The sequence below is a fragment of the Cyprinus carpio genome, unplaced genomic scaffold (genome assembly GCF_018340385.1).
Source record: "Cyprinus carpio isolate SPL01 unplaced genomic scaffold, ASM1834038v1 S000006801, whole genome shotgun sequence".
Classification (NCBI taxonomy): Eukaryota; Metazoa; Chordata; class Actinopteri; order Cypriniformes; family Cyprinidae; genus Cyprinus; species Cyprinus carpio.
This window is the reverse complement of record NW_024879387.1, coordinates 141,354-163,622: the sequence shown is the minus strand read 5'-3', so window position 1 is coordinate 163,622 and position 22,269 is coordinate 141,354. Positions and strand designations below refer to the sequence as shown.

Here is a 22,269-nt window from a genome sequence, read left to right as displayed (position 1 = left end):
ATAGCATTTTACAATATTTTAATAATGATACCTTTTCTAAAATCTAAAGGTATATGTTAAATATTATCATCATTAACAACAATAAAACTAAATACATTTCGCTGCTTTATCACGCTGAAACAATTCCTATTGGTTGTTTTACTTTATTGCTTTGATCATGATTGGTTAATCTGGCTGTCATTCAGGAAACTGGACAATGAAATGGTTCACACCTTTCTACATCTGAAAATATGACGGTTATTATCGTCTTTCTGTGAGGCGGCTGACTGAGCTGCTGCTCGTTGTAACTGCTCTGTCGGTCATGACTTATTTTATATTTGCCTGTTTCATTTTTTTTATTCTTTTGAGCGGATTTGAGTTGTGGCATGTCAATGGAGAACAAAAACTGTAATGTGAACAAGAAGGGTCAAGATGTGTTCTGCGAGGGTCCTGGTAAAATAAGGTAAGAGAATCTATATCTTTATTATCTTTTTGAAAATAGTAAAGTATATCATTACCATAGTTTACAAATGGGGAAGGGACATGTAACCTGCAGAAGATAAATACCTGTGTGTGTATTTTTGTATTGCTTTATCACAGAAGCTCAAGTCAGATGCTCATCTGATGTTGTGTTGCTGGTAAATTGTGTGTTAATGTCTGTCTTTTAGAGATTTTCCCACATTTTTTCTGATATGAATACCATGCATTAGGTGTGTTATATATTGTTTTTATTCTTATAATAGTCTCAAAGTGTTTTCTGAAATATATAATTGCAAATGTGGGTACAATTTAAATGAATTAATGAAATGAATTTCAAAATAAATTAGGATTGTTTAAAGCAGTGGTTCTCAAAGTGTCAGGCCCCTCTAGTGGTTACGCAGGGGAATCACTAAATTAAATATAAATTAATGTTAATACATTTTATTTAATCTAAGTTTTTTTTTTACATTTAAGTACAGTACAATTATCTAAGTTTTGTTAACACATTTTAATTTAAACTAAGTTTTCATTTACCTGTATGTAAGCACAGTGTAGTGTTAATGTTCAAACTGTGTTTACAATGTTAAAGTGGCTAACAACAATAAATATTCTTATTAGGAATAAAACTGCCTCATTTTTGAGCTGTAGAGCTGTAGCTGAATAGTTAGAACTAACATTACTACGCTGCTAAAATTTAATGTTGGTCATTATGGTGGAACTTAATATTTAATAACAAATATTTTCTGAAGTGGTAGTTGGTATAAAAAGTTTGAGAACCACTGGTTTAAAGAAACTCTATAAAATGAAATCCTGCTTTTTAAGAACTTTTCAATAAACCATTTCTTCTTTCTCCCCTGTAGAGTCATTAAGGATCCATCTTATTCTTGAAACATTGCTAAGAAATCGTTCATCTGCTACACTGCACTGTCACTTCTGGTAGAGATTCATGGACCTTTTGTGATAGTTTGTGATTTTTCCTTAGTTTAATAAAAAATGTACTTAATTTGATTTTACTTGTTTTACTACACTGTATGCGAGTGCTCTGATTAAAACAGTGTAACTGGGGGATTGAAAACACTACTTGTGAATAATTTGTTAATATTGTAAACTTTCATCCTGAATACATTAAATAGTGTTTAAATGAATAGTGTTGTGCTCTTTGTTTCCAACCCCACTGTTACGAAGTGTAAAGTGAAAAGATTGTTTGATCAGTGTTCAGTTAAATATATTTCACAATATCAAAGTTGATATTTTATGTGGATCTATTTTTGGTGTTTTTGTTTATACAGGACAGTACAGAAAGCGCACAAGTGGGAGAGAGTGAGGGGATGGTTATTAGAAAGGATCAAGGATCACCCGAAGCACAACCACACTATATGCACAAGGCTGTTGGTGCTAACATTTTAGAGTCCCCTTCAGTAGAAATCACATTCTGCGTTCCCCCGGAAAAAAAAAAAAAAAAAAACCCCGTCCGGAGGGGTTCCCCATTAGAAACCTCTGCAGGGTGATAAAGACTACACTGTATCATTCCCCACTTATATATAAGACAAGAGCAAAATAGAACACAGAATATAGAAGTAGAAATAGAAGATGTTTTCTGCTGTGGATGTGACGAGACAATCCATGACAGTAAACTGAGGCCCGTTCTATTTCCGACGAACCCCAGCGCTCTGACACAAAAAGAACAATTTCTAAAATATTAACAGCACAAATGTTTACAACATTGACAATAATCAGAAAATGGTTACTGAGCAGCAAATCAGGATTTTTAGAATGATTTCTGAAGATCATGTGACACTGAAGACTGGGAATAATGATGCTGAAAAAAATACAGCTTTGATCACAGGAATACAGTAGCCTATATGTTATGAAATTCAAATTGATCATTTCAATAGACAATATTTCACAATATTACAGGGTTTACTGTATTTTTAATAATAAATGTAGCCCTTGGTGAGCATACGAGACTTTCCAAAAAAAACTGAAATGAAAAAAAAAAAAAAAAAAAAAAGTAGAAGAAGGGGGTTGGGGGGGCTTGAAAATAGTTTTCTCTACAAAAGGAGGGCCAGGCAGAAAAGTTTGGGAACCACTGGCCAACTCAAACACAATATTTAATTTAATTCATACAGGCCTACCTTATGTTGCATATTTGCACTTTTTGAGAAAAACAATGGCACAATATATATAAACACTTTACTTTTCAGGTCTATGTCTAATCCCTCACTATTTCTAGTTATGTGAGGTTAAAATATTTTGCCTGTATTTTTTTTCTCATATCACAATCAAATATTGAGATATCCTGGACAGTGTAAAATATTGTGATATGAATTTTAGCTCATATTGCCCACCTTACTCTGGATAGTTTTATTTACCTGATGTCTGTGTTGATGCAACAGTAATTCTGCTCATTATGAGAGGAACTGCAGGTTCAGACGTGTGTGTGTGTGTGTGTGTGTGTGTGTGTGTGTGTGTTCGTGTGTGTATGTGTGAGTGTGTGTCATCACTGATCCTCTCCTGACACACATCACATGTTTGTGGTCTGTGATAGATCTGCTGTAGTAGATCTACAGTGTTGTGAATCTGAGCTTGATGGAAATTAATGTTCAGTGCGTTCAGTAACATTTAAACAATCAGGATAATAAATCACACTGAATAGTTTCATGAGAAAGGTCCACAATAACACAATCATAAATTTTAACTATCGAGGCACCAAACTACTGAACACCAGCACATCTAGTGACCAAAAATGTCTGATTAAGCTGTAACTTTTAACACAACTAAACTGTGCTGACATTTATCATCAAAACAACAGCACTTATCACTTCACATATAGTAAAGCTGTAATAACGGAAATTACAGGACTAACAAATACAATTCAAGTTTATTTGTATAGCACTTTTTATGTTACAAATCATTGCAAAGCAACTTTACAGAAAATTAAGTTTCTACATTATTTAGTAGTCTAGCTATGATTTTCCAAGGTAAACACAAATGACATTTCTCATGTGAGGTAATATCAGCACTGTTTAGAGAGACGCTGCTGCAGGAAACACTATTGAGAGACGCACAGAGGAAGCCCAATTCACACAAGCTCTGTGTTCTCTCTCTCTCTCTCTCTCTCTCTCTCTCTCTCTCTCTCTCCCTTTTAATAACTTCATTAATAACTGCATTAGAATGCTATCAACGGTCCAAGCCTCAATTACCAGCTTTAAAATGATGTTTTGGACCCAGCAAAAAGAGGCATTGGATGAGATGTGGAAAAAATAACCTACTCACAACAGCAATTTAAGTACAAAAAACTAGACGAATCCCTTTAAATATATCATCTGATCGATGTCTTGAGGTAGTTAGTAACCATAGTATAAGCGGAATAATTGACTCTGGGACGTTGAATTATTAGAAAAATAATGCACCACCCGAGGTGTCCATAACATCGTTTAAATATAATATAATATAATATAATATAATATAATATAATATACATATTCAGTTTTTGTTTTCTGAATCAGTTTTTGTTTTCTGAAGAATATAATATAATATAAATATACTATAAATATATAATGTAATTAAACTTTTATTCATAATACAAAATAATTCACATGTGTATCATTTATTTAACATTATTTCATCAGGTCTCACCTCAGAGTCTTGAGTTGACAGTTTGGATCCTGTAGTAAATCACTGAGCTGCTTCACTCCTGATGGTCCAGGATCATTTCCTGTGAGATCCAGCTCTATCAGGTGTGAAGGGTTTGATCTCAGAGCTGAAGACAGAGCTTTATAACCTTCTTCAACTGATACTGCAGTCTGAAAGTCTTATTAAAAGATAAAGATGTTATTCTTCCTTGTAACACAGATTGTTACACAAGTACATGTTCTAGAATGAAGAAAATAAAAAAGATGCACTATGGGAATTTTGACCTGAATGGACTCTTTTCACAGTAAAGCTGGGTAAAGTTATATACTGGTGAACATAAACTACAACAAATGCAATTTTTGCATTTTCATTTTCCACAATTATAACCTACATTTGCAATCAAAATTACTCAACCCCTCAGAGACTGCAGTACTTTACAAATACAAACTTTTCTGAAGATCCGGGATAAAATAAAAATTGCATCTATAACAGTTCACTGGCATATTAAAAGTGATATTCAATGTAATATATAATGTAAAGTCAATATATAATGTAATATTTTTTTTAGCACTTTGTGTGGTGCTGCAGTCCTACTCAAAAACATGGAACCTAATTTTTATCTCAGCAGGCTACAGAGTGCTTATTGTTTTAAAAAAAATGTTAAAATATTGGTGTCAAGGACACCATGAGACTGGAGATTACAATTGTGAGAATAAACAGTGCTCATAAATGGGTGTTGTAATGGTATTCTCAATTAAAACAGAAAAGATGCTTAAACCCAGAAACATTACTTGATACATCACTACTGGGAGAGAATGGTCAACCCAAATCTCCAGTTTTTTTCAGCAATCCTAGTTTTCGTAATGCCTCTCTCCGATCACTTCCGATGCTGGGAACCGGCACATTGAAGCCTTTGGAATGAGATGATGCATGTAATTCTGCTTTAATGGATGCCGATTCATTAGAATCCATTTGAGTGTCTGTAAAATGGTTGTTGGCTCCTACTGTAGAAGAACTTGATTGGTGGTTCTGAGAAACTGCATTTAAGACTGTGATGTTAGATCCTGACAGTCCCATCCCAGTGCGTTCCAGTGTGGCAGATTTCCTGGTTGAAGCCATATCGGCATGCTGTGGAAAAGAAGCTGGGAAAGATTGCTCACAGACCTTTGGCGGAGAGGACTGTAAGTTTGTACTGGCTGATTTATTTGTTCTCCAGGCCTTGCAGGAACACTTGACAGAGTTATGTCATAAAAATCTAACCCCTATTCATCATTGCTTTTTTAAGTCACTTATTTGCATGGTGGGGAATAAAACAGTCTCAAAAACACAATTAAGTATTTAGAAACATATTGACGAATACCACTCTTGATCAAGAAGAACCCAAGGCAGACTTAAACTTGCTAAAATTATTTGTGTAGACCTGTGGGAGCTCTCTGGAAGAATGTTTTATGGAGTGATGTGACCAAGCTGGAACTTTTTGGACCCATGGATCAGCAGTATATCTGCTGCAAAAGAGGACAAAGCTCATAAGCAGAAAGAACACCATCTCCATCGTCAAACTTGGAGGTTTTTGACAAGAACTGTGATGCCTTTGGTGCAAAGACTGAAGCTGATGATCAATGGACTTTCCTGCAGGACAGTCATCCCAAAGTACACATCCAAATCTACTTCTGCTTGGTGTATCTACACCAACACACCAATTTCACATCACTGACCCATTCCTTGTAACACAGCATCAGTTTTACAGACCAGCTGGAGCTTTACATTGATTCATGTTTAGATTAACCAAATTCAGACCGGAGTGTCTGTAGTGTCTGTGAATTTCTCAGCACACTGGAGATTTCTGTCACTCCAGAGTCTCCTATTTGATTCCTGCTCAGATCCAGCTCTCTGAGGTTTGAATTAAACGCTGATGCCAGAGCAGCACAACCTTCATCTGTAACACTGATGCAGTTTAACCTGTAGAAGAGAGAAACACAAACTAATTAAGATATACATACAATTACACAAATAGCAGCTTTAGCTACCACTTTTATCCACCAATATGAGATTTGCATGATAATCACACTGCGAAATTATTATTTAATTTTGATTATTATAATATTTTGCATTTTAAAGTACAGTACTTAAGCCTAAGCCATACTTACAACGCTGTCTTAATTTCTTTACTTTCAAATGTTCTCAGGTTTTTATTTTAGTGGAAAACTCAACAGTGACCTTTTAAGTTTCTGTGTTTAGTTCACAACAGGTTTATAAACACTTTGTTGTACAAATCTGGTGAAATCTGTTAACATCATCTGTCAAAAATGTTGGAAATTACATAAACGTACAACTAAGTATACCTTTAAAATTCACGTTATAAGCTCAAAATAACTTGCTCACCACTATTTCTTTAATTTGGGGCCTCATGTATAAATGTTGTGTATGCACAAAACAGGCATAGAAATGTGCGTTAAGCAATTTTCTCACGTACATATAGGGATTTATAGAGAAAAATAAACTTGGCGTAAATATGTGCAATACTGTCTAGTACTGGAGTAATAGCGAAGTAATTATTTCAGACTCTTTTTCCTTTCAATATACACTTTTAGATAAAATACTCTGCTCATGTCGGAGATAAGCATTGACATTACATTATTCAAAAGTTAAACAAAACATATGAATTTAGATATTTAAACATCTGTAGCTGATGCGCTGTTTTTTGGTCACTTTTCTTGTTGCATGCTGTTTTAATGACAGCGATGAGTGGCTAGGCACACTGCTGGATTCGGTGGTTTGAACAGTCCACTGGCAAGTTTGAATCGGTCTGATTATATTAGCCTATTGCACAAACAAGACTGCACAGAGGTGTTTATATCACGTAAAGGCAGACTTTAAACATTTGTAGCTGATGTGCTTTTTTTGGTCACTTTTTCTTGTTGCATGCATGCTGTTTTAATGACAGCGAGGAGTGCTAGGTACTAGGCATGGGCCAGTATGAGATTGTGACGGTATGATAACGTTAAGCAAAAATATCACGGTTTCACGGTATTGTTACAGCTCTTTAAATGTTTAATTTTTTAAATGACTGGGTTTAAAAAAAAACTTTTTTCCTGCTGGACACAATATATTTTGTTTTTTGAGCAACATAGAATATTAGAAACAGTAGAATTAGTTTATTTTTTCTATGATTTGTTTTCTAAAAAAATAAAAAAAATAAAGACTGGCATCTTTATTTAAACTAAATCTGTAATTACAGTTTTTTTTAATTTAGTTATATAATTCATATACATATTTATATAATTTAGTTATATAATAATCATAAACATAATTTGATTTAATAATAACCCAATTTGAAGCAAAAACTGAATGTTCTGACAAGCCTTTTGAAACTATACCACGTAAACTTTTCAGAAGACAGTGAGCACCCCTCAGAAATACATTCATATATACCCCCAAATCAATATTGAGGATTTTTTTTCCAATAGTTTGTGCATCATGAACAGTGATTGATCTGCCCGCTACAATATTTTTCTCTGTGCATCTGTCTTCAGCATCTCTGGCCTGTGTTAACGGCGTTAACAGACTTCATATTTTAACATAAATGACATTTTGGAAAATGATTTCATTGCAGCGCAGTTTGTGTAAATCCAGAACAGAGAGTTGCAATAAGGCAAAAACGGCAGGTTGCCGACGAGTAAAGGCCAAAACATATTTCGGCCATCCGCGCACCGTTCTGGTACTGCACATGTGAGCTCATCAGTCCGCGCTCATCTGCGGTTGAGTATACTCTTGAAAGCTGTGCGGACGCCGGCTGTGCGTGAGAAGGAAAGGAACGCTGAATGTGAAGTGTACCTGGTTCAGTCATCCTACACACACGTGACTGACCGCTCGCTGGCACCAACAGGAGGAGGATGGGTCAGTGTTACTCTCTACACTGCACTCAGCCTGAGGGATTCCTACTCTTCCTACTCCAGACATGAAAAACTGTGCATACCTCAGGAATGGTATAATGGAAAATATTAGTGGTTTTGAAACTGTGACTTTTTCAAAATCGCGGTATACCTTGAAACCGGTAAGGTGGTCGAACGGTCTAGGCACACAGTAATGTTTCTTTAAACTGCAGATCTCATGTTAAGAGAAAATATTTTTAGCAAAAACATCAACGATGCGCACTTACTTCGATATTGTGGCAGATACTGCTGGACTCGGTGGTCGAACGGTCCACTGGCAAGTTTAAATTATCCGAATATGTTAGCCTACTGAACAACAAAGGCTGCACGGAGGTGTTTATTTCACCTGAAGGCAGACATCTTCTGCGATCTTCAGAACATTATGAAAATAGCATAGTGACTGAAGGACAGAAGCCAATGATAAGATATGCACTTTTTTTTTTTCAATATTTTGTCAGTGATGCCACGTCAGACAATTATGTACACTTATTTCCACACACCGTATTTCTGATTCTACTATAGCCTACTTAAATTTCCTAAAACATTTGATTTGTTTAAAACAACTATAGACTGCTTTGGCCAGTGGAAAAGAGATCCAATCTATTCTAAAAAGATTCTGTGAGAAGTATTTTATGCAATTTTGTTTTTACATTCATTTTGATATATTTATTTGAAAACAAGTCCAGACAGTGAATGATTTTTAGCAATGTAATATACTGTACAAATAGCATTTTTTAGTCTGCATGTCATTTCATAACATCTTGTACCTTTGACGGTGTTAAACATGGTCACATGGATAGGAATATGCATGGAAATGATATGCAGATGAGGTTATGCATAGTAAAACTAGGCGTTGTAAGCTCCATATAAGGTGATTTTGGGGAGGAGATGCACATACACACAATCTTCTGCTGACAGGGATTTATAAAAGGATTTTTGCACAGGTTCTGGTGTACCCATGGTTTTATAAATCTAAAAACTTTTGTGCGTACGTACATTTTTAGGACAAAATCTACAGAAAATTTTATACATTTTTTAATGCTTTAAAAGTAGGGTAATCATAGCAGGTTTCATCCATAGTTTGTCCGTTTAAACGTTTGTGGTTTAGCTTCAAATGGCATCTTTGATGACATTATTCTATAAAAATTATTTCCATTCTGACATCCTAAAACACTAGAAACACATTTTTTCCTCTTATTCCATGGATTTGACCCGTTTCCTTCCACTTGTTCCCAGTGTTTTTCAGCAACCACACATGTGCAGCTGCAAGTGACGTAACTGTGATGTCAACTCCAAATTGGTCTATAAACAATTTATCAAGAGCAATTTTTTGAAGGGAACACATATAATACAGCTAAAATTGTACTTGTATGGACAAGTATACACCGCCTTACTACTGTTAGTGTATCAGGGAGACCGTGCAAAATTAGACAACTTCAAGCTGTTGTGGTCGTGCCAAGAAAGCGGCTCGTGTCCATTGTAGACATTACCATCCATCAACCAATTAACATTATTATGCTAGCATAGCAGACTCATCGAAAATTAAATGGGCATCATCTGTATTAAAGAGAAATGAATTACTTCATCTGATGTTTAAGTGAATAAAATATCCTTGACAGTCGATTTCCACAACAATTGGCTTTGTTCTCTCTCACCAGATTTGTGTGTTTGTGTGATGCAGGGTTGCTGGGTTTTTTTGCAACAAACCCGCCCAATTTCTACTCAAAACTAGCCCAATACTATCAAGTTATGTTTCAAGGGGGGTTTCCCCGGTAAAAATTTCATTCTGGGGGGTAAAATACACGTTTTTTCGGTGGGGATCCTCCGGTACAATTCACATTCATATCACGTTATTAGGGTTGCTTCAACCCACAGAAACAGTGTTAAAAGTAGCCCAGTTCTGTGGGAAAACCACAACCTAGGCAACACTGAGGTGATGTAAAAGAGGAAAGCAGGCATTTGGACCAAAGCACTGTGAGGCAAAGGTGGGTAAGAATCAAAATATGTATAAACTTAACACATTTTTGCCCCTTTTGCATTGTTTTACTACTTACAAAGTTTATGTAAAGTATAAAAACATTGTTTTTTTATTACATTACACAGCATGGTTTTTAAATCATATTTTTAGAGGGGACAACCAGGGATTGGGCAGCATATCCAGCAGTTCCCAGGGAGCAGTTGGGGGTTCGGTGCCTAGCTCAAGTGTCTCACCTCAGTCGTGGTATTGAGTGTGGAGAGAGCGCTGGTTATTCACTCCCCCTACAGACAATTCCTGCCAGACCTGAGACTTGAACCCGCAACCTTTGGGTTTCAAGTCCAACTCTCTAACTATTAGGCCATAACTGCCCCACTACATTTTTAATGGGAAACTATGTGAGTTGTGTTGTAGTTAATAGCCACTGACAGATTTTGAGTGATGCCACCAGTGTTTGAACACACATAGAAAACAATAGATATTAACCCTCTGAAGTCGATCCACGCGTATACATCAATCGAGGCATCTTCTCCTGATAACCCCGAAAATAACTTAAATTACACTTTCAGTTTTGATCGTACAGATAAGAGCAATACATCAATTTGTATCCACACATAATAACAACAAAACTTTGTGCATTTATGAAATAAAGAAAACAAACAAGGTGCGCTGTCTGCAGCCTTTGTCTGCGCTGATCTTCATTTAGAAATGCGTCATTAAAATGAACTGTAACTCAGTGAATACTCTACAAGGAGACATGAGAGAGATATCTATAGAAAGCTTGACATAACTACTTTAAACTAAACAAATATTTCCTACCAAAAACAAATATTCTGTGATAAAGTAATCCATATGAAAAACAATGCGATATCCGTCTTTCACGTATCCCTTCATTATAGCTAATGCGACCACACCCACGCGCTGAACGCGCAATTGAGATTATAATGTTCAACGTGAAGTGCGCAGCATGTATACGGCCATACCACAGAAAACAAAGCAGCGAGACTGTTCTCAAGAAGATGTGCTGAGGATTACCTCAGGACATAAAACTGAGAGGAATAATACATAATTCACCTCAAGAAGATGTGCTGAGGATTACCTCAGGATTTGAGATTTGGATTTCCTCAGAAAAAAAGAATGAAGCGCTTTATCGAGCAGAGATCATAAACATAAGTCTTTTTTTATTTTTTTATTTTATATACTTGTATTAGGTTTCACATAATGTGTAAACATTTTACTAGTTTGCTAGACTTTTTCCAAACTAGAATTCCTGACTAAATGTATAATCAACTGAAACATTATGAAGTTTCATTTAAATAATCTAAATGTTCTACTGTACTATTAGTATCAGTGACCATCACATAATGTTAATAATGTTGTAGCGTATCAGACCCAAACCAGACAAATTAAAGATTCGATCAGGACTATGGTTGAAACATGAGGAGCCGAATTCCTCAGAAAGGCAACAGGGTATTGTAAATCAATTCCTAGTGCCTCAAGTCAGAAGCAAGATAACCAACCAACTCTTTCACAGAACAGCTTTCAACATTAACACCATTAGAACAATTATTGACAATTTCAATTCGGAAAAGAGATTGTCAAATTTGGGCCAAGTAATCCACATTGATGGTCAAAGAGATGCACAGCATGACCATCACATGTAAACCCATGAGAGTAAACAAGATCGTTGGATTAACCCCCCCCCCCCCCACCTAGCAGAACCAGACTGAAATTCCTAAGGAGCCCTTTTAACCTCTGGTCTCCACAGAACATCCTTATGTCAGAGAATGGCACAGGAACGGTCTTTTGTAGATATAAATGGACCAAAATGAACTCAAAAAGACATACATGAATATCAGTCCATTGCTTAACTCCATATTCATTTATGTGTACCCACACATGTGACTATCATGTTTATAATCACTTATTGTGTATGTCTTTTAATAACTATTGGATAGCTTAAGGATTCATATTCATGTTTAGTATGTGTGTGTTCAAATCTGTTTGCTTGAAACGTTTCTGACCATCAGTTATTTGTCAAATGTATCATATTCTTGTTATAGGAATCATGTCCAAAATTATACCCTGCAAGAGCGGGAAAAATTCGGACCACGTGCTTGATAAGATAACATGATTTATGATACCCCGAGCAAAGACAATATCTAATTGGTCAAGATTTGAGGTTTGGCCAAAAGGCCAGTTTTAAAATACTCAGGACACCATCAAATTTCGCTTTTAGCTTGGCTTTAAGCGATTGCTTTTTCAGCTGCTGCTTTTAGTCATGACTTTTAGCGTTCTCTGAGCGCGGTTCCAGCGTGCGTCGGCCTGCACGCCTGCTGCTACTTAGCCACGATGAGAAGAAACACCACCTAGTCTCGTCAAACGTTACTTCTGTTCTTTTACTTTAGTTTCTTTTCTTTACCGTTTGAGAGTTTCGTGTTATGAGTTTAAGTTTTGTAACGCCGTGTCTCCGATTCTGACCTCGAGTGCCCGTTCAACTTCAACCAGCCCACAACTCTGCGTCTTCAGCAAACGTCCAACCACGGGCTTCCCAAGACGTCAGTTCAACGGCTACTGAACTTCCAGCCAATCAGCAACCTCGGGAAACCCCCTTTCAAGACAACAAAGGGAATCCCCGTTACACAGGCAAACACAAGTAACTTTACCTCCAGAATCACATCTGTACTGGTGTATCTAATATAAGTTTTAACCTCATTGAGGAACTCAATGCGAGAGTTAATTAAGTGATTGATGGTTGTTCATGTCTATACAATTTCACGTATTGCTGTAAACTTGGGATTCCACATTTTCATTCTCTTAAACTCATTCTTCCCTAACTTTCTATCCTCCTGCAACTTGTGTGAATGTGTGAGTGCGTGTGGTTATTTATAAGATTAGTTTATATGTCTTAGATTTATCTAATAAAGCCTTATTCATATTGAAAAGAGAAGTATCTTGTGTTTACAAGTTAATGTCTTAAACTGCCGATCTTGTTACTGTGCTAATTAACAGTGTTTTCACTATACTTTGGATATTAATATCCAGCGCAGATTTGATGTTGTACGGCTCGTTCAACGAATCGCTGGCCGTTTCAGTGATCAGCCATGAAACAGTGATTCTGTTCAAATTCCCTTTAAAATCTTAAATGATTCCCTTTGAGCTAAATTGACCTGTTTCCCTTACAATGTAGTTTATCATTTAGTTTTATTTAAGAGCACATAAACAATATACACTTTGTAAATCCTAGTTATGTGATGTTCATTTATACATTTCAACATGACACAATACCAGTCAATACCAGTTTGCTAAAGCAGTGATATTGATCAATAATTTTACTATTTAAAATAACTGCTTTCTATTTGAATATATTTTACAATTTAATTTATTCCTGTGATCAAAGCTAAATTTTCAGCATCCAGTCTTACTCCAAGTGTAACAATATACACTATACCATTCAAAAGCTTGGAGTCAGTATATATAGAAATTAAAACTTTTATTTAGCACACACCTGATAAATAAAAACAAATAAAAATATAAATTTTACAAACAATGCTGTTCTTTCAGTTCATAAAAAAAAAAAACTTAAAAAATATTCTCAGCTCTTTTCAACATTCATAATAATAACAATATATATATATATTTTTTTTTCTGAGTAGCAAATCAGGATATTAGAATGATTTCTGAAGGATTGTGTGACTGGAGTAATGATGCTAAAAATTCAGCTTTGAAAGTCAGCTTTGATTGTTCCTAATAAACTGTTTAACTTCACTTGCAAGTGAATCTCAAATTATTTTGTGGGATAATTAAATATTCTAAAACTACAAACATAAAAATATATACATTTATTTTGTCCTCACCTTCTTTCTTGTACCTCTTCCCTCTCGGTAACATACCTGACTGAAAGGCTCATTATGCAGCTCATTATGTGGGGTCTTTGTCTTCTCAGGTTGTGAATCACAATAATATTCATGTTAGATGACGCCTACTCGCCATATGCCCTTTACGAACAAAAAGTGTCTTAGAAAAGTCAATCCATAGTTTTCTGTGAGTGAGTAAACAAGATGATTTTCACATCATTATGAAGCAAAAATTCTAGGCTACAAATTCCAGGTTTGACAGTCAACAAATATTCTGTATGTGTTTTATGACCTTATTTCAGTGACTTCAAAATTTTAGTTTTTCACTAACCACCACATAAACGTTGCTTTCTCAAAAACACAATCATGAAAATGCATGCTATTTACATATTATTGTAGCCCAGTTTGTACTGAATACAGTGTTTTCAGACTTTAGCACAAACACATTGTTATTGCTGACAACATTTTGGTAAAACCCATACAAATCAAAAACTTCACAACACCCAAAAAACACCCTACAACCCATGTGCCACCAACGAAAGACACGACACTTCTCCAGTGTGCTGATGCTAAATGTTGGAGGGTACTGGTTGAAGAACAAGATTTATTGACACTAACTCATGATCTGCTCACATGTAAATGCACTTCACTCTTAAGCATGTGTTTTTAATTAAAATGCAGCTTTTTGTGACAGCAATAACTCATATCACAATGCCGATCTTATTTTGATTATTTGTGCAGTCCTCTTCAGTGATTTAAAATTTATGAAACTGTGGTGGGTCACTAGAGTCTGGGTAATTAATGGGATACACTTTTAAAATACTTACTTCAGCTTTTCCAGTCTACACTGTCCATTTTCAAACAGAGCCAAGATGATCTTCATTCCTGTGTTTCCTAGTTTATTCTCACTCAGATCCAGCTCTGTCAGATTTGAAGGGTTTGAATTTAGAGCTGCAGCCAGAACATGACACCCTCCTTCTGTGATACAGTTGTTCTTCAGACTGCATAAAGAGAAAACACTTCAGTTTTAATCTGAATAGTTACCAGTATGTTTCAGCTGACAGTTGACAAATACTGCTGATGATGATGATGATGATAGCCACATTACAAAAGTCGCATATGTTTTTTCAGTCAGCAATCTCTTATACAAGACACATAAACCAAGAATTTAGAGAACCATACATCAGTGTGTTGAGTGTACAGTGTTACTTCATTTCAGAAATAAACAACATCTGACTCTGAAACTGTGTATTATTTCATCATGTCTCACCTCAGTGTGTTGAGTTGGCAGTTTGGATCCTGTAGTAAATCACTGAGCTTGTATTATTTCATCATGTCTCACCTCAGTGTGTTGAGTTGGCAGTTTGGATCCTGTAGTAAATCACTGAGCTGCTTCACTCCTGATGGTCCAGGATAATTTCCTGTGAGATCCAGCTCTATCAGGTGTGAAGGGTTTGATCTCAGAGCTGAAGACAGAGCTTTATAACCTTCTTCAGTGATACTGCAGTCTGAAAGTCTACAAAAAAGGTTTATTTTATTCAAAGTTATATAAATTAATATCACTACTACAAAAAGGTTTAATATCTTTCTTCTTCTGATCAGAGAAGGAAAAAAAACATTTTACCATCTGACAGGAGCAAAAATATAATTCACACGCATATCATATATTTTGTATTTTTTCATCAGGTCTCACCTTAGTGTCTTGAGTTGACAGTCTGGATCCTGTAGTAAATCACTGAGCTGCTTCACTCCTGATGGTCCAGGATCATTTCCTGTGAGATCCAGCTCTATCAGGTGTGAAGGGTTTGATCTCAGAACTGAAGACTAGAGCTTTATAACCTTCTTCACTGATACTGCAGTCTGAAAGTCTATTAAAGGTAAAGATGTTATTCTTCATTATAACACAGACTGTCACACAAGTACATGTTCTAGAATGAAGAAAATAAAAAATTGTACTACAGGATTTTGGCCTGAATGAACTCTTTTCACAGTAAAGCTGGGTAAAGTTATATATTGGTGAATGCAAACTACAACAAATGCAATTTTTATATTTTGCAGTTTTAATTTTCTACAGTTATAACCTAGAGTTGCAATCAAAATTACTCAACCCCTCAGAGATTGTAGTACTTTACAAATACAAGCTTTTTCTGAAGATCCAGGATAAAATAATAATAATAAAAAAAAAATTAAAAAATAAAAAAAAATAAAAAAATCGCATCTATAACAGTTCACTGGCATATTAAAAGTGATAGTCAATATATGGTCATATTTTTGAGTTATAAGATTTTAATAACAGAGCTATATCATAATTATTCAACCAGTCACAAGACTCCCGGTTTTAATCCAAAATATCTTAAATTGTGTTCCAAAGATGAACGAAGCTTTTACGGGTTTGGAACGACATGGGGGAAGTGATTAATGACAATTTTCATCACAAAATTGATCACTTATTGGCATGGTGGGGAATAAAATAAGTCTCAAAGCACAATTAAACCTTTAGAAACGCTATTAAAAACAGAATTAGCTTGAGCTGTCACACATGTGCTGAAGTTGAGTAGCAAAAATGGCAAAGTCAACAGAGATAAAGCTATAGAGGAGCTACAGAGAATAAATAATTTTATTACTTTAGAAAGTCTAAGGCTATATGAAGATTTCCAAGACATTAAAAGCTCTCAGCCTTATTCTTATTCTGCTTAGAACAGGTGTCGGCAACCTTTTTGGCATGACATGCCATTTTACATTTTTCTGGTTAACCACTGTCCCAACACAACCCCCCGTTTTAGTGTATTCTGTTTTTAAATGGTACATACACATTTTAAAATGATACACTAAAAAACAGTTTGATTCAAATAGTTTAAGAATAATTAAAAAATAGTTTGTTTAAACTTTTTAAAAAAATGTGAATAACAGATACACAGTGTGCCATATGTGTGTGTGTGTGTGTGTTTGTATGTGAAGAGGCCAATGCATTAAAACAGTTTAACAGTTTAATTACCGTTCATGCGCGCTGCTTTAATTGATGCGCGTGCACACATACACACACACACACCACTCGCACACAGAGATCTGAGATCGGTCATTTAACATTTCTAACGTAAAGCGTATTATTAAAAGTTGACTATATTAAATGATTTGCAGCTTCATCTTACTTCGCTCTCTTTAACGTTAAACTCACGCTTCGTGCTCTGCTTCTGTGAACAGTAAACCCTGCCTACTTTAATTTGATTGTCCTTCTAAATGATTTTGACATTGACAAGCACTGTTAGACCACTGAGGCTTTGATCTGAAGCTACTAGTATGTGCGCAGTTGCACACTCATCAGTAAACTAGCGCAAGTTAATTCTCACACTTTAATAGTATTTATAGCTCCTAACAGGCTGTGTGACCATGAGAAGTTATTACCTCAAAATGTACATCAGTATGCAGTTTTCCCTACTGCTCCGTGCCAGCGATTACAAGACTGTTGTAGAGAGGTGACAGAAGCTTCTAAACACATACAGGCAGCATTTATTGTGTGATTTTAATGAATAAAGGATTCTACACAAAATGTGACTTTTTTGGGGGTTGAATAATTTTTAATATTTAATATTAAAGGTTTAGAGCCAATAAGAATTTCATCAAGATTAATCAATGTTACATTCTCAGGATCACTCAAAAGTGTATTAACAAACTTTCTCTAATACTTTACTAGATGGCTTTGTTGAATTGTTTTCATAAAATTTTGTTCTCTGCAGCAAAATGCCTTGCAGGTCAATGGGGTTGAATAATTTTGATTGCAACTGTATTATAACCTTCTTCAGTGATACTGCTGTCTGAAAGTCTACAGAAACATTAAATCAATACATAAAAACATGTATTACACCATTAGGATATTAACATTTCCCATCACCTCCAAAAATCAATGTTTGTCAATATTTTATAAATGTATCTATACCAACCCACCAATTTCACATCACTGACCCATTCCTTGTGACACAGCATCAGTTTACAGACCATCTGGAGCTTTACATTGATTCATGTTTAGATTAACCAAATTCAGACCTGAGTATCTGTAGTGTCTGTGAATTTCTCAGCAGACTGGAGATTTCTGTCACTCCAGAGTCTCCTATTTGATTCCTGCTCAGATCCAGCACTCTGAGGTTTTGAATTAAACGCTGATGCCAGAGCAGCACAACCTTCATCTGTAATACTGATGCAGTTTAACCTGTAGAAGAGAGAACACAACTAATTAAGATTATACATACAATTACACAAATAGCAGCTTTAGCTACCACTTTTATCCACCATCATCTGCCAAAAATGTTTGGAAATTACATGAACGCAAAACTAGGTGAAACTTTTAAAATCATGTTATAAGCTCAAAATAACTCAATCAACTGCCATTTTTTAAATAATTTTATTTAATAGCAAATTAGAACGTTTACTCTCTTAAAATGCAGTCTTTTGTGATTTGATAACTGCATTAACCCATATCACAATTTCGAGTTTATTTTGATTAATTGTGCAGTCCTGATGAGAAGTATGGATGGGTACCAGGAACCGGCATTTTTTTGGACCGGTACGTAATTGGGTCGGTACCGAAGTACCGATAAGCTTCAGGACAAACAATACTGTTATCCATACTTGCCTTGTTTTAATCTCCCCATACTTCAATGTTAATGACAAATTAGAAGCTGCTGCTAGTCATTTCCCTTCATTGAAATATGTGGCCGACGTTTGCTCGACGTGCGTGTGATATCCAGTGCATGTGCTGTGTGTCTGTGTGCACGTGCAGTCAGTAGTGAGTGAAAGAGTGAAACGTTCGAAAGTGTGGGCTCTCGTTACAAAACTAAGCGACACCAGTGTCAGATGCAATATGCAGTAGTGTAATAGTGAACAAAGGCAACACAAGTAATATGAAACATTTACTAACAAAACACAACATCTACCTCAAGCAATGCGCTGTATTATGTCTCGCGGCTCTAGTTTCAACTGCAACTCGCGAGACACATTCACATCAAATGTCAATTCAGCGGTAGATTTACACTCATGAGACATAATTATTATTTGCAATCACAAAAGTACATTATTTGCATGTGCTTTAAGGCCTTGTCAGTGAAACGTTTTATTCATACTGCAGCTTGTCATAATTCTGTCTATCTATCCATCTCATCTATCCATCTCATATTTTACTCAGTCATGTTGTACCAAACATGTATTAATTGGTATTTCTTCTTGTGCTGAACAAAAAATAATATATTTTGAAGAATGTGGGTAAGCAAACAGTTGCTGGTCCCCACTGACTTGATAGTAGGAAAAAAAATATGAAAGTCACTGGGGACCAGCAACTGTTTAGTTTCCCCACATTTTTTCAAAATAACTTATGTTCAACAGAAAAAAGAAACTCATTCTGGTTTAAAACAACTTGAGAGTGAGTAAATTATGACAATTTTCAATTTTGGGTGAACTATTCCTTTAATCTTAATAAAATAAGACACAAAGAGAAAAATAACTCACTGCTCCTGAATGAAGAACTTTAATACAGTTGCTAAAGCTCAGCAGTAATAAAATAACTAAAAATTTTCATCAACTTCATATCTTTTTGCACCAAATAGTATCAATAACAGTATCGATAAGAATCGGTATCGGTAAGCAGTAACGGGTGTTAATAAAATGTAAACGATACCCATCCCCAATGAGAAGTGTCAAATATTTTCAAATTTATGAAACTGTGGTGGGTCACTAGAGTCTGGGTAATTAATGGGATACACTTTTAAAATACTTACTTCAGCTTTTCCAGTCTACACTGAGCATTTTTTAAACAGAGTCAAGATGATCTTCATTCCTGGGTTTCCTAGTTTATTCTCACTCAGATCCAGCTCTGTCAGATTTGAAGGGTTTGAATTTAGAGCTGCAGCCAGAACATGACACCCCTCCTTCTGTGATACAGTTGTTCTTCAGACTGCATAAAGAGAAAACACTTCAGCTTTAATCTGAATATTTACCAGTATGTTTCAGCTGACAGTTGACAAATGCTGCTGATGTTAATGAAAAGCCACATTACAAAAGTTACATATGTTTTTTTTTGAGCCAGCAATCTCTTATACAAGACACATAAAAAAAAACAGCAGAAAGAATTAAAAAATGTCCTTGTAACAATAAAAAAAAGGAACGTCAGTGTGTAGAGTGTACAGTGTTTATCCTGCAGTAGAGCAGAGATCTGATTCACTCGTGCAGAACATTGAGATCCAGTGATCTCTGTCTACTCATCATGCCTAGATCTAGACTTAAACAACAAAGTTCAAAATAATTTTGTTTTAAGAGGAGGGTTTTTAAGTTGTTTTTAAGCAAATTAACTACATTTAGACCTTTTTCCCCCAGGAAACGACTAAATATCGTATGTGTTTTTGCTTATCTAGTAAATGCATCTTGATTTAAGAGTTTTTAGAATATTTTGACTAGAAACACAACAAAATACTAAGTAAGATAAGCCTTTTTTGCTGTGTGTCTTTTATTGCTTTTTTCACCAATTATGCAAATGTCTAGCTTGAACTATGAATTTATAAATTGAGTATTTGCAATTAAAGCACACAGGAAACACTCAGCATCACTTTCTTTTGTAGTATTGCATTCTAGCACTAGATTCTCTGCTCAAGCATGCTCAGAGTTGTGCTTATATTTACACACATTCCTATGTTTAAGTACAAGATGGAAGATCCCACACTTTCTTATGCATTCTTATGCACTCATAAATGAGGGCCCTGGAATGTAGAGTTCATGCTGCAAATTTCACTGAGCTGAAGCAGTTCTGTCCTCAATTCTGTGGCAAATCATCTAGGTCCATGTTAAACAGATGGATCTGATTTCTAACCAAACACTAGGGATTGTCACAAAACTTACCTCAGTATCTCTAATTTGCAATTAATATTCTTCAGGCCATTGCAGAGCAGCTTAACTCCTGAATTCTGCAGATTATTATTGTTCATGTTCAGCTCTTTCAGATTGGTTTCTGATCCAAGACCTGTAGCCAGAGCTGGACAGCTTTTGTCTGTTCAAGCCACAATCATTTAGCCTAAAAGAAAAAATAAATAAAATCACAGGGTTAGATGCATGTAATACATTTGTTAAATCAAAAAAAAAAAAAAAAAAAACCAATTATTTTTAGATAAACAGTAAGCATGCTTGAATAAATCTTAAATTGCATTGATTCAAATTTCCTAGATAAAACAAACTAGCATGCTTGAATAAATCTTTAAAATATATGTAAATTTATAATAGGTTTATTTCATAAATGGCGATGAGTTATACATTTAAAAGTGCTGCTCTATTATCTGGATGAGTGTCTTGAGGTGGAGAATCTGGAGGTTAATCATTTATGCATAGAGGTTATGCAAGAGTATATCTCCTTTATAACAGAAGTTGAACTGCATATTGGAGTAGAAATAACTATGGAACAATGTGTTTTTTTATAATTACATGATGTGTTTTCTTCTGTAGCTAACTAACTTTGCTGAAAAGAGAATTTTTTACATAAAACCCATGTAAATCTAATAAAACAGCACTGCACTTTAATTCCAAAGGACTGCAGTTTTTTTTAAAAAAAAAAAGTTAAAAAGTATTTTTGATTTAACCCTAAAAGAGATATACAGGTGCTGGGTCATATAATTAGAATATCATCAAAAAGTTAATTTATTTCATTAAATTTCATTCAAAAAGTGAAACTTGTATATTATATTCATTCATTACACACAGACTAATATATTTCAAATGTTTATTTCTTTTTTAATTTTTTATGATTATAACTGACAACTAAGGAAAATCCCAAATTCAGTATCTCAGAAAATTAGAATATAAATTAAGACCAATATTAAGAAATGATTTTTAGAAATCTTGGCCAACTAAAAAGTATAAAAAAATGAAAAGTATAAGCATGTACAGCACTCAATACTTAGTTGGGGCTCCTTTTGCCTGAATTACTGCAGCAATGCGGCGTGGCATGGAGTCGATCAGTCTGTGGCACTGCTCAGGTGTTATGAGGTTGCTCTGATAGTGGCCTTCAGCTCTTCTGCATCTTGGGTCTGGCATATCGCATTTTCCTCTTCCCAATACCCCATAGATTTTCTATGGGGTTAAGGTCAGGCGAGTTTGCTGGCCAATTAATAACAGGGATACCATGGTCGTAAAACCAGGTACTGGAAGCTTTGGCAATGTGTAATGGGGCCAAGCCCTGTTGGAAAATGAAATCTGCATCTCCATAAAGTTGGTCAGCAGCAGGAAGCATGAAGTGCTCTAAAACTTCCTGGTATACGGCTGTGTTGACTTTGGACCTCAAAAGACACAGTGGACCAACACCAGCAGATGACATGGCACTGAAAACCATCACTGACTGTGGAAACTTTACACTGGACCTCAAGAACGTGGATTGTGTGCC

General features: G+C 35.3%; 1 protein-coding gene across 1 annotated transcript; it reads right to left on the bottom strand.

Moving 5' to 3' along the window:
- Positions 1-5,841: 5,841 nt before the first annotated feature.
- On the bottom strand, positions 5,842-18,066 carry LOC122144923 (ribonuclease inhibitor-like). The gene is made up of 3 exons (XM_042756136.1): positions 17,901-18,066; positions 14,687-14,860; positions 5,842-6,054 (listed from the first exon to the last, which is right to left on the bottom strand). Exons 1-3 carry the CDS (start codon positions 18,038-18,040, stop codon positions 5,877-5,879), a joined length of 492 nt encoding a protein of 163 aa, XP_042612070.1. The 5' UTR covers positions 18,041-18,066; the 3' UTR covers positions 5,842-5,876.
- Between the last annotated feature and the right edge of the window lie 4,203 nt (positions 18,067-22,269).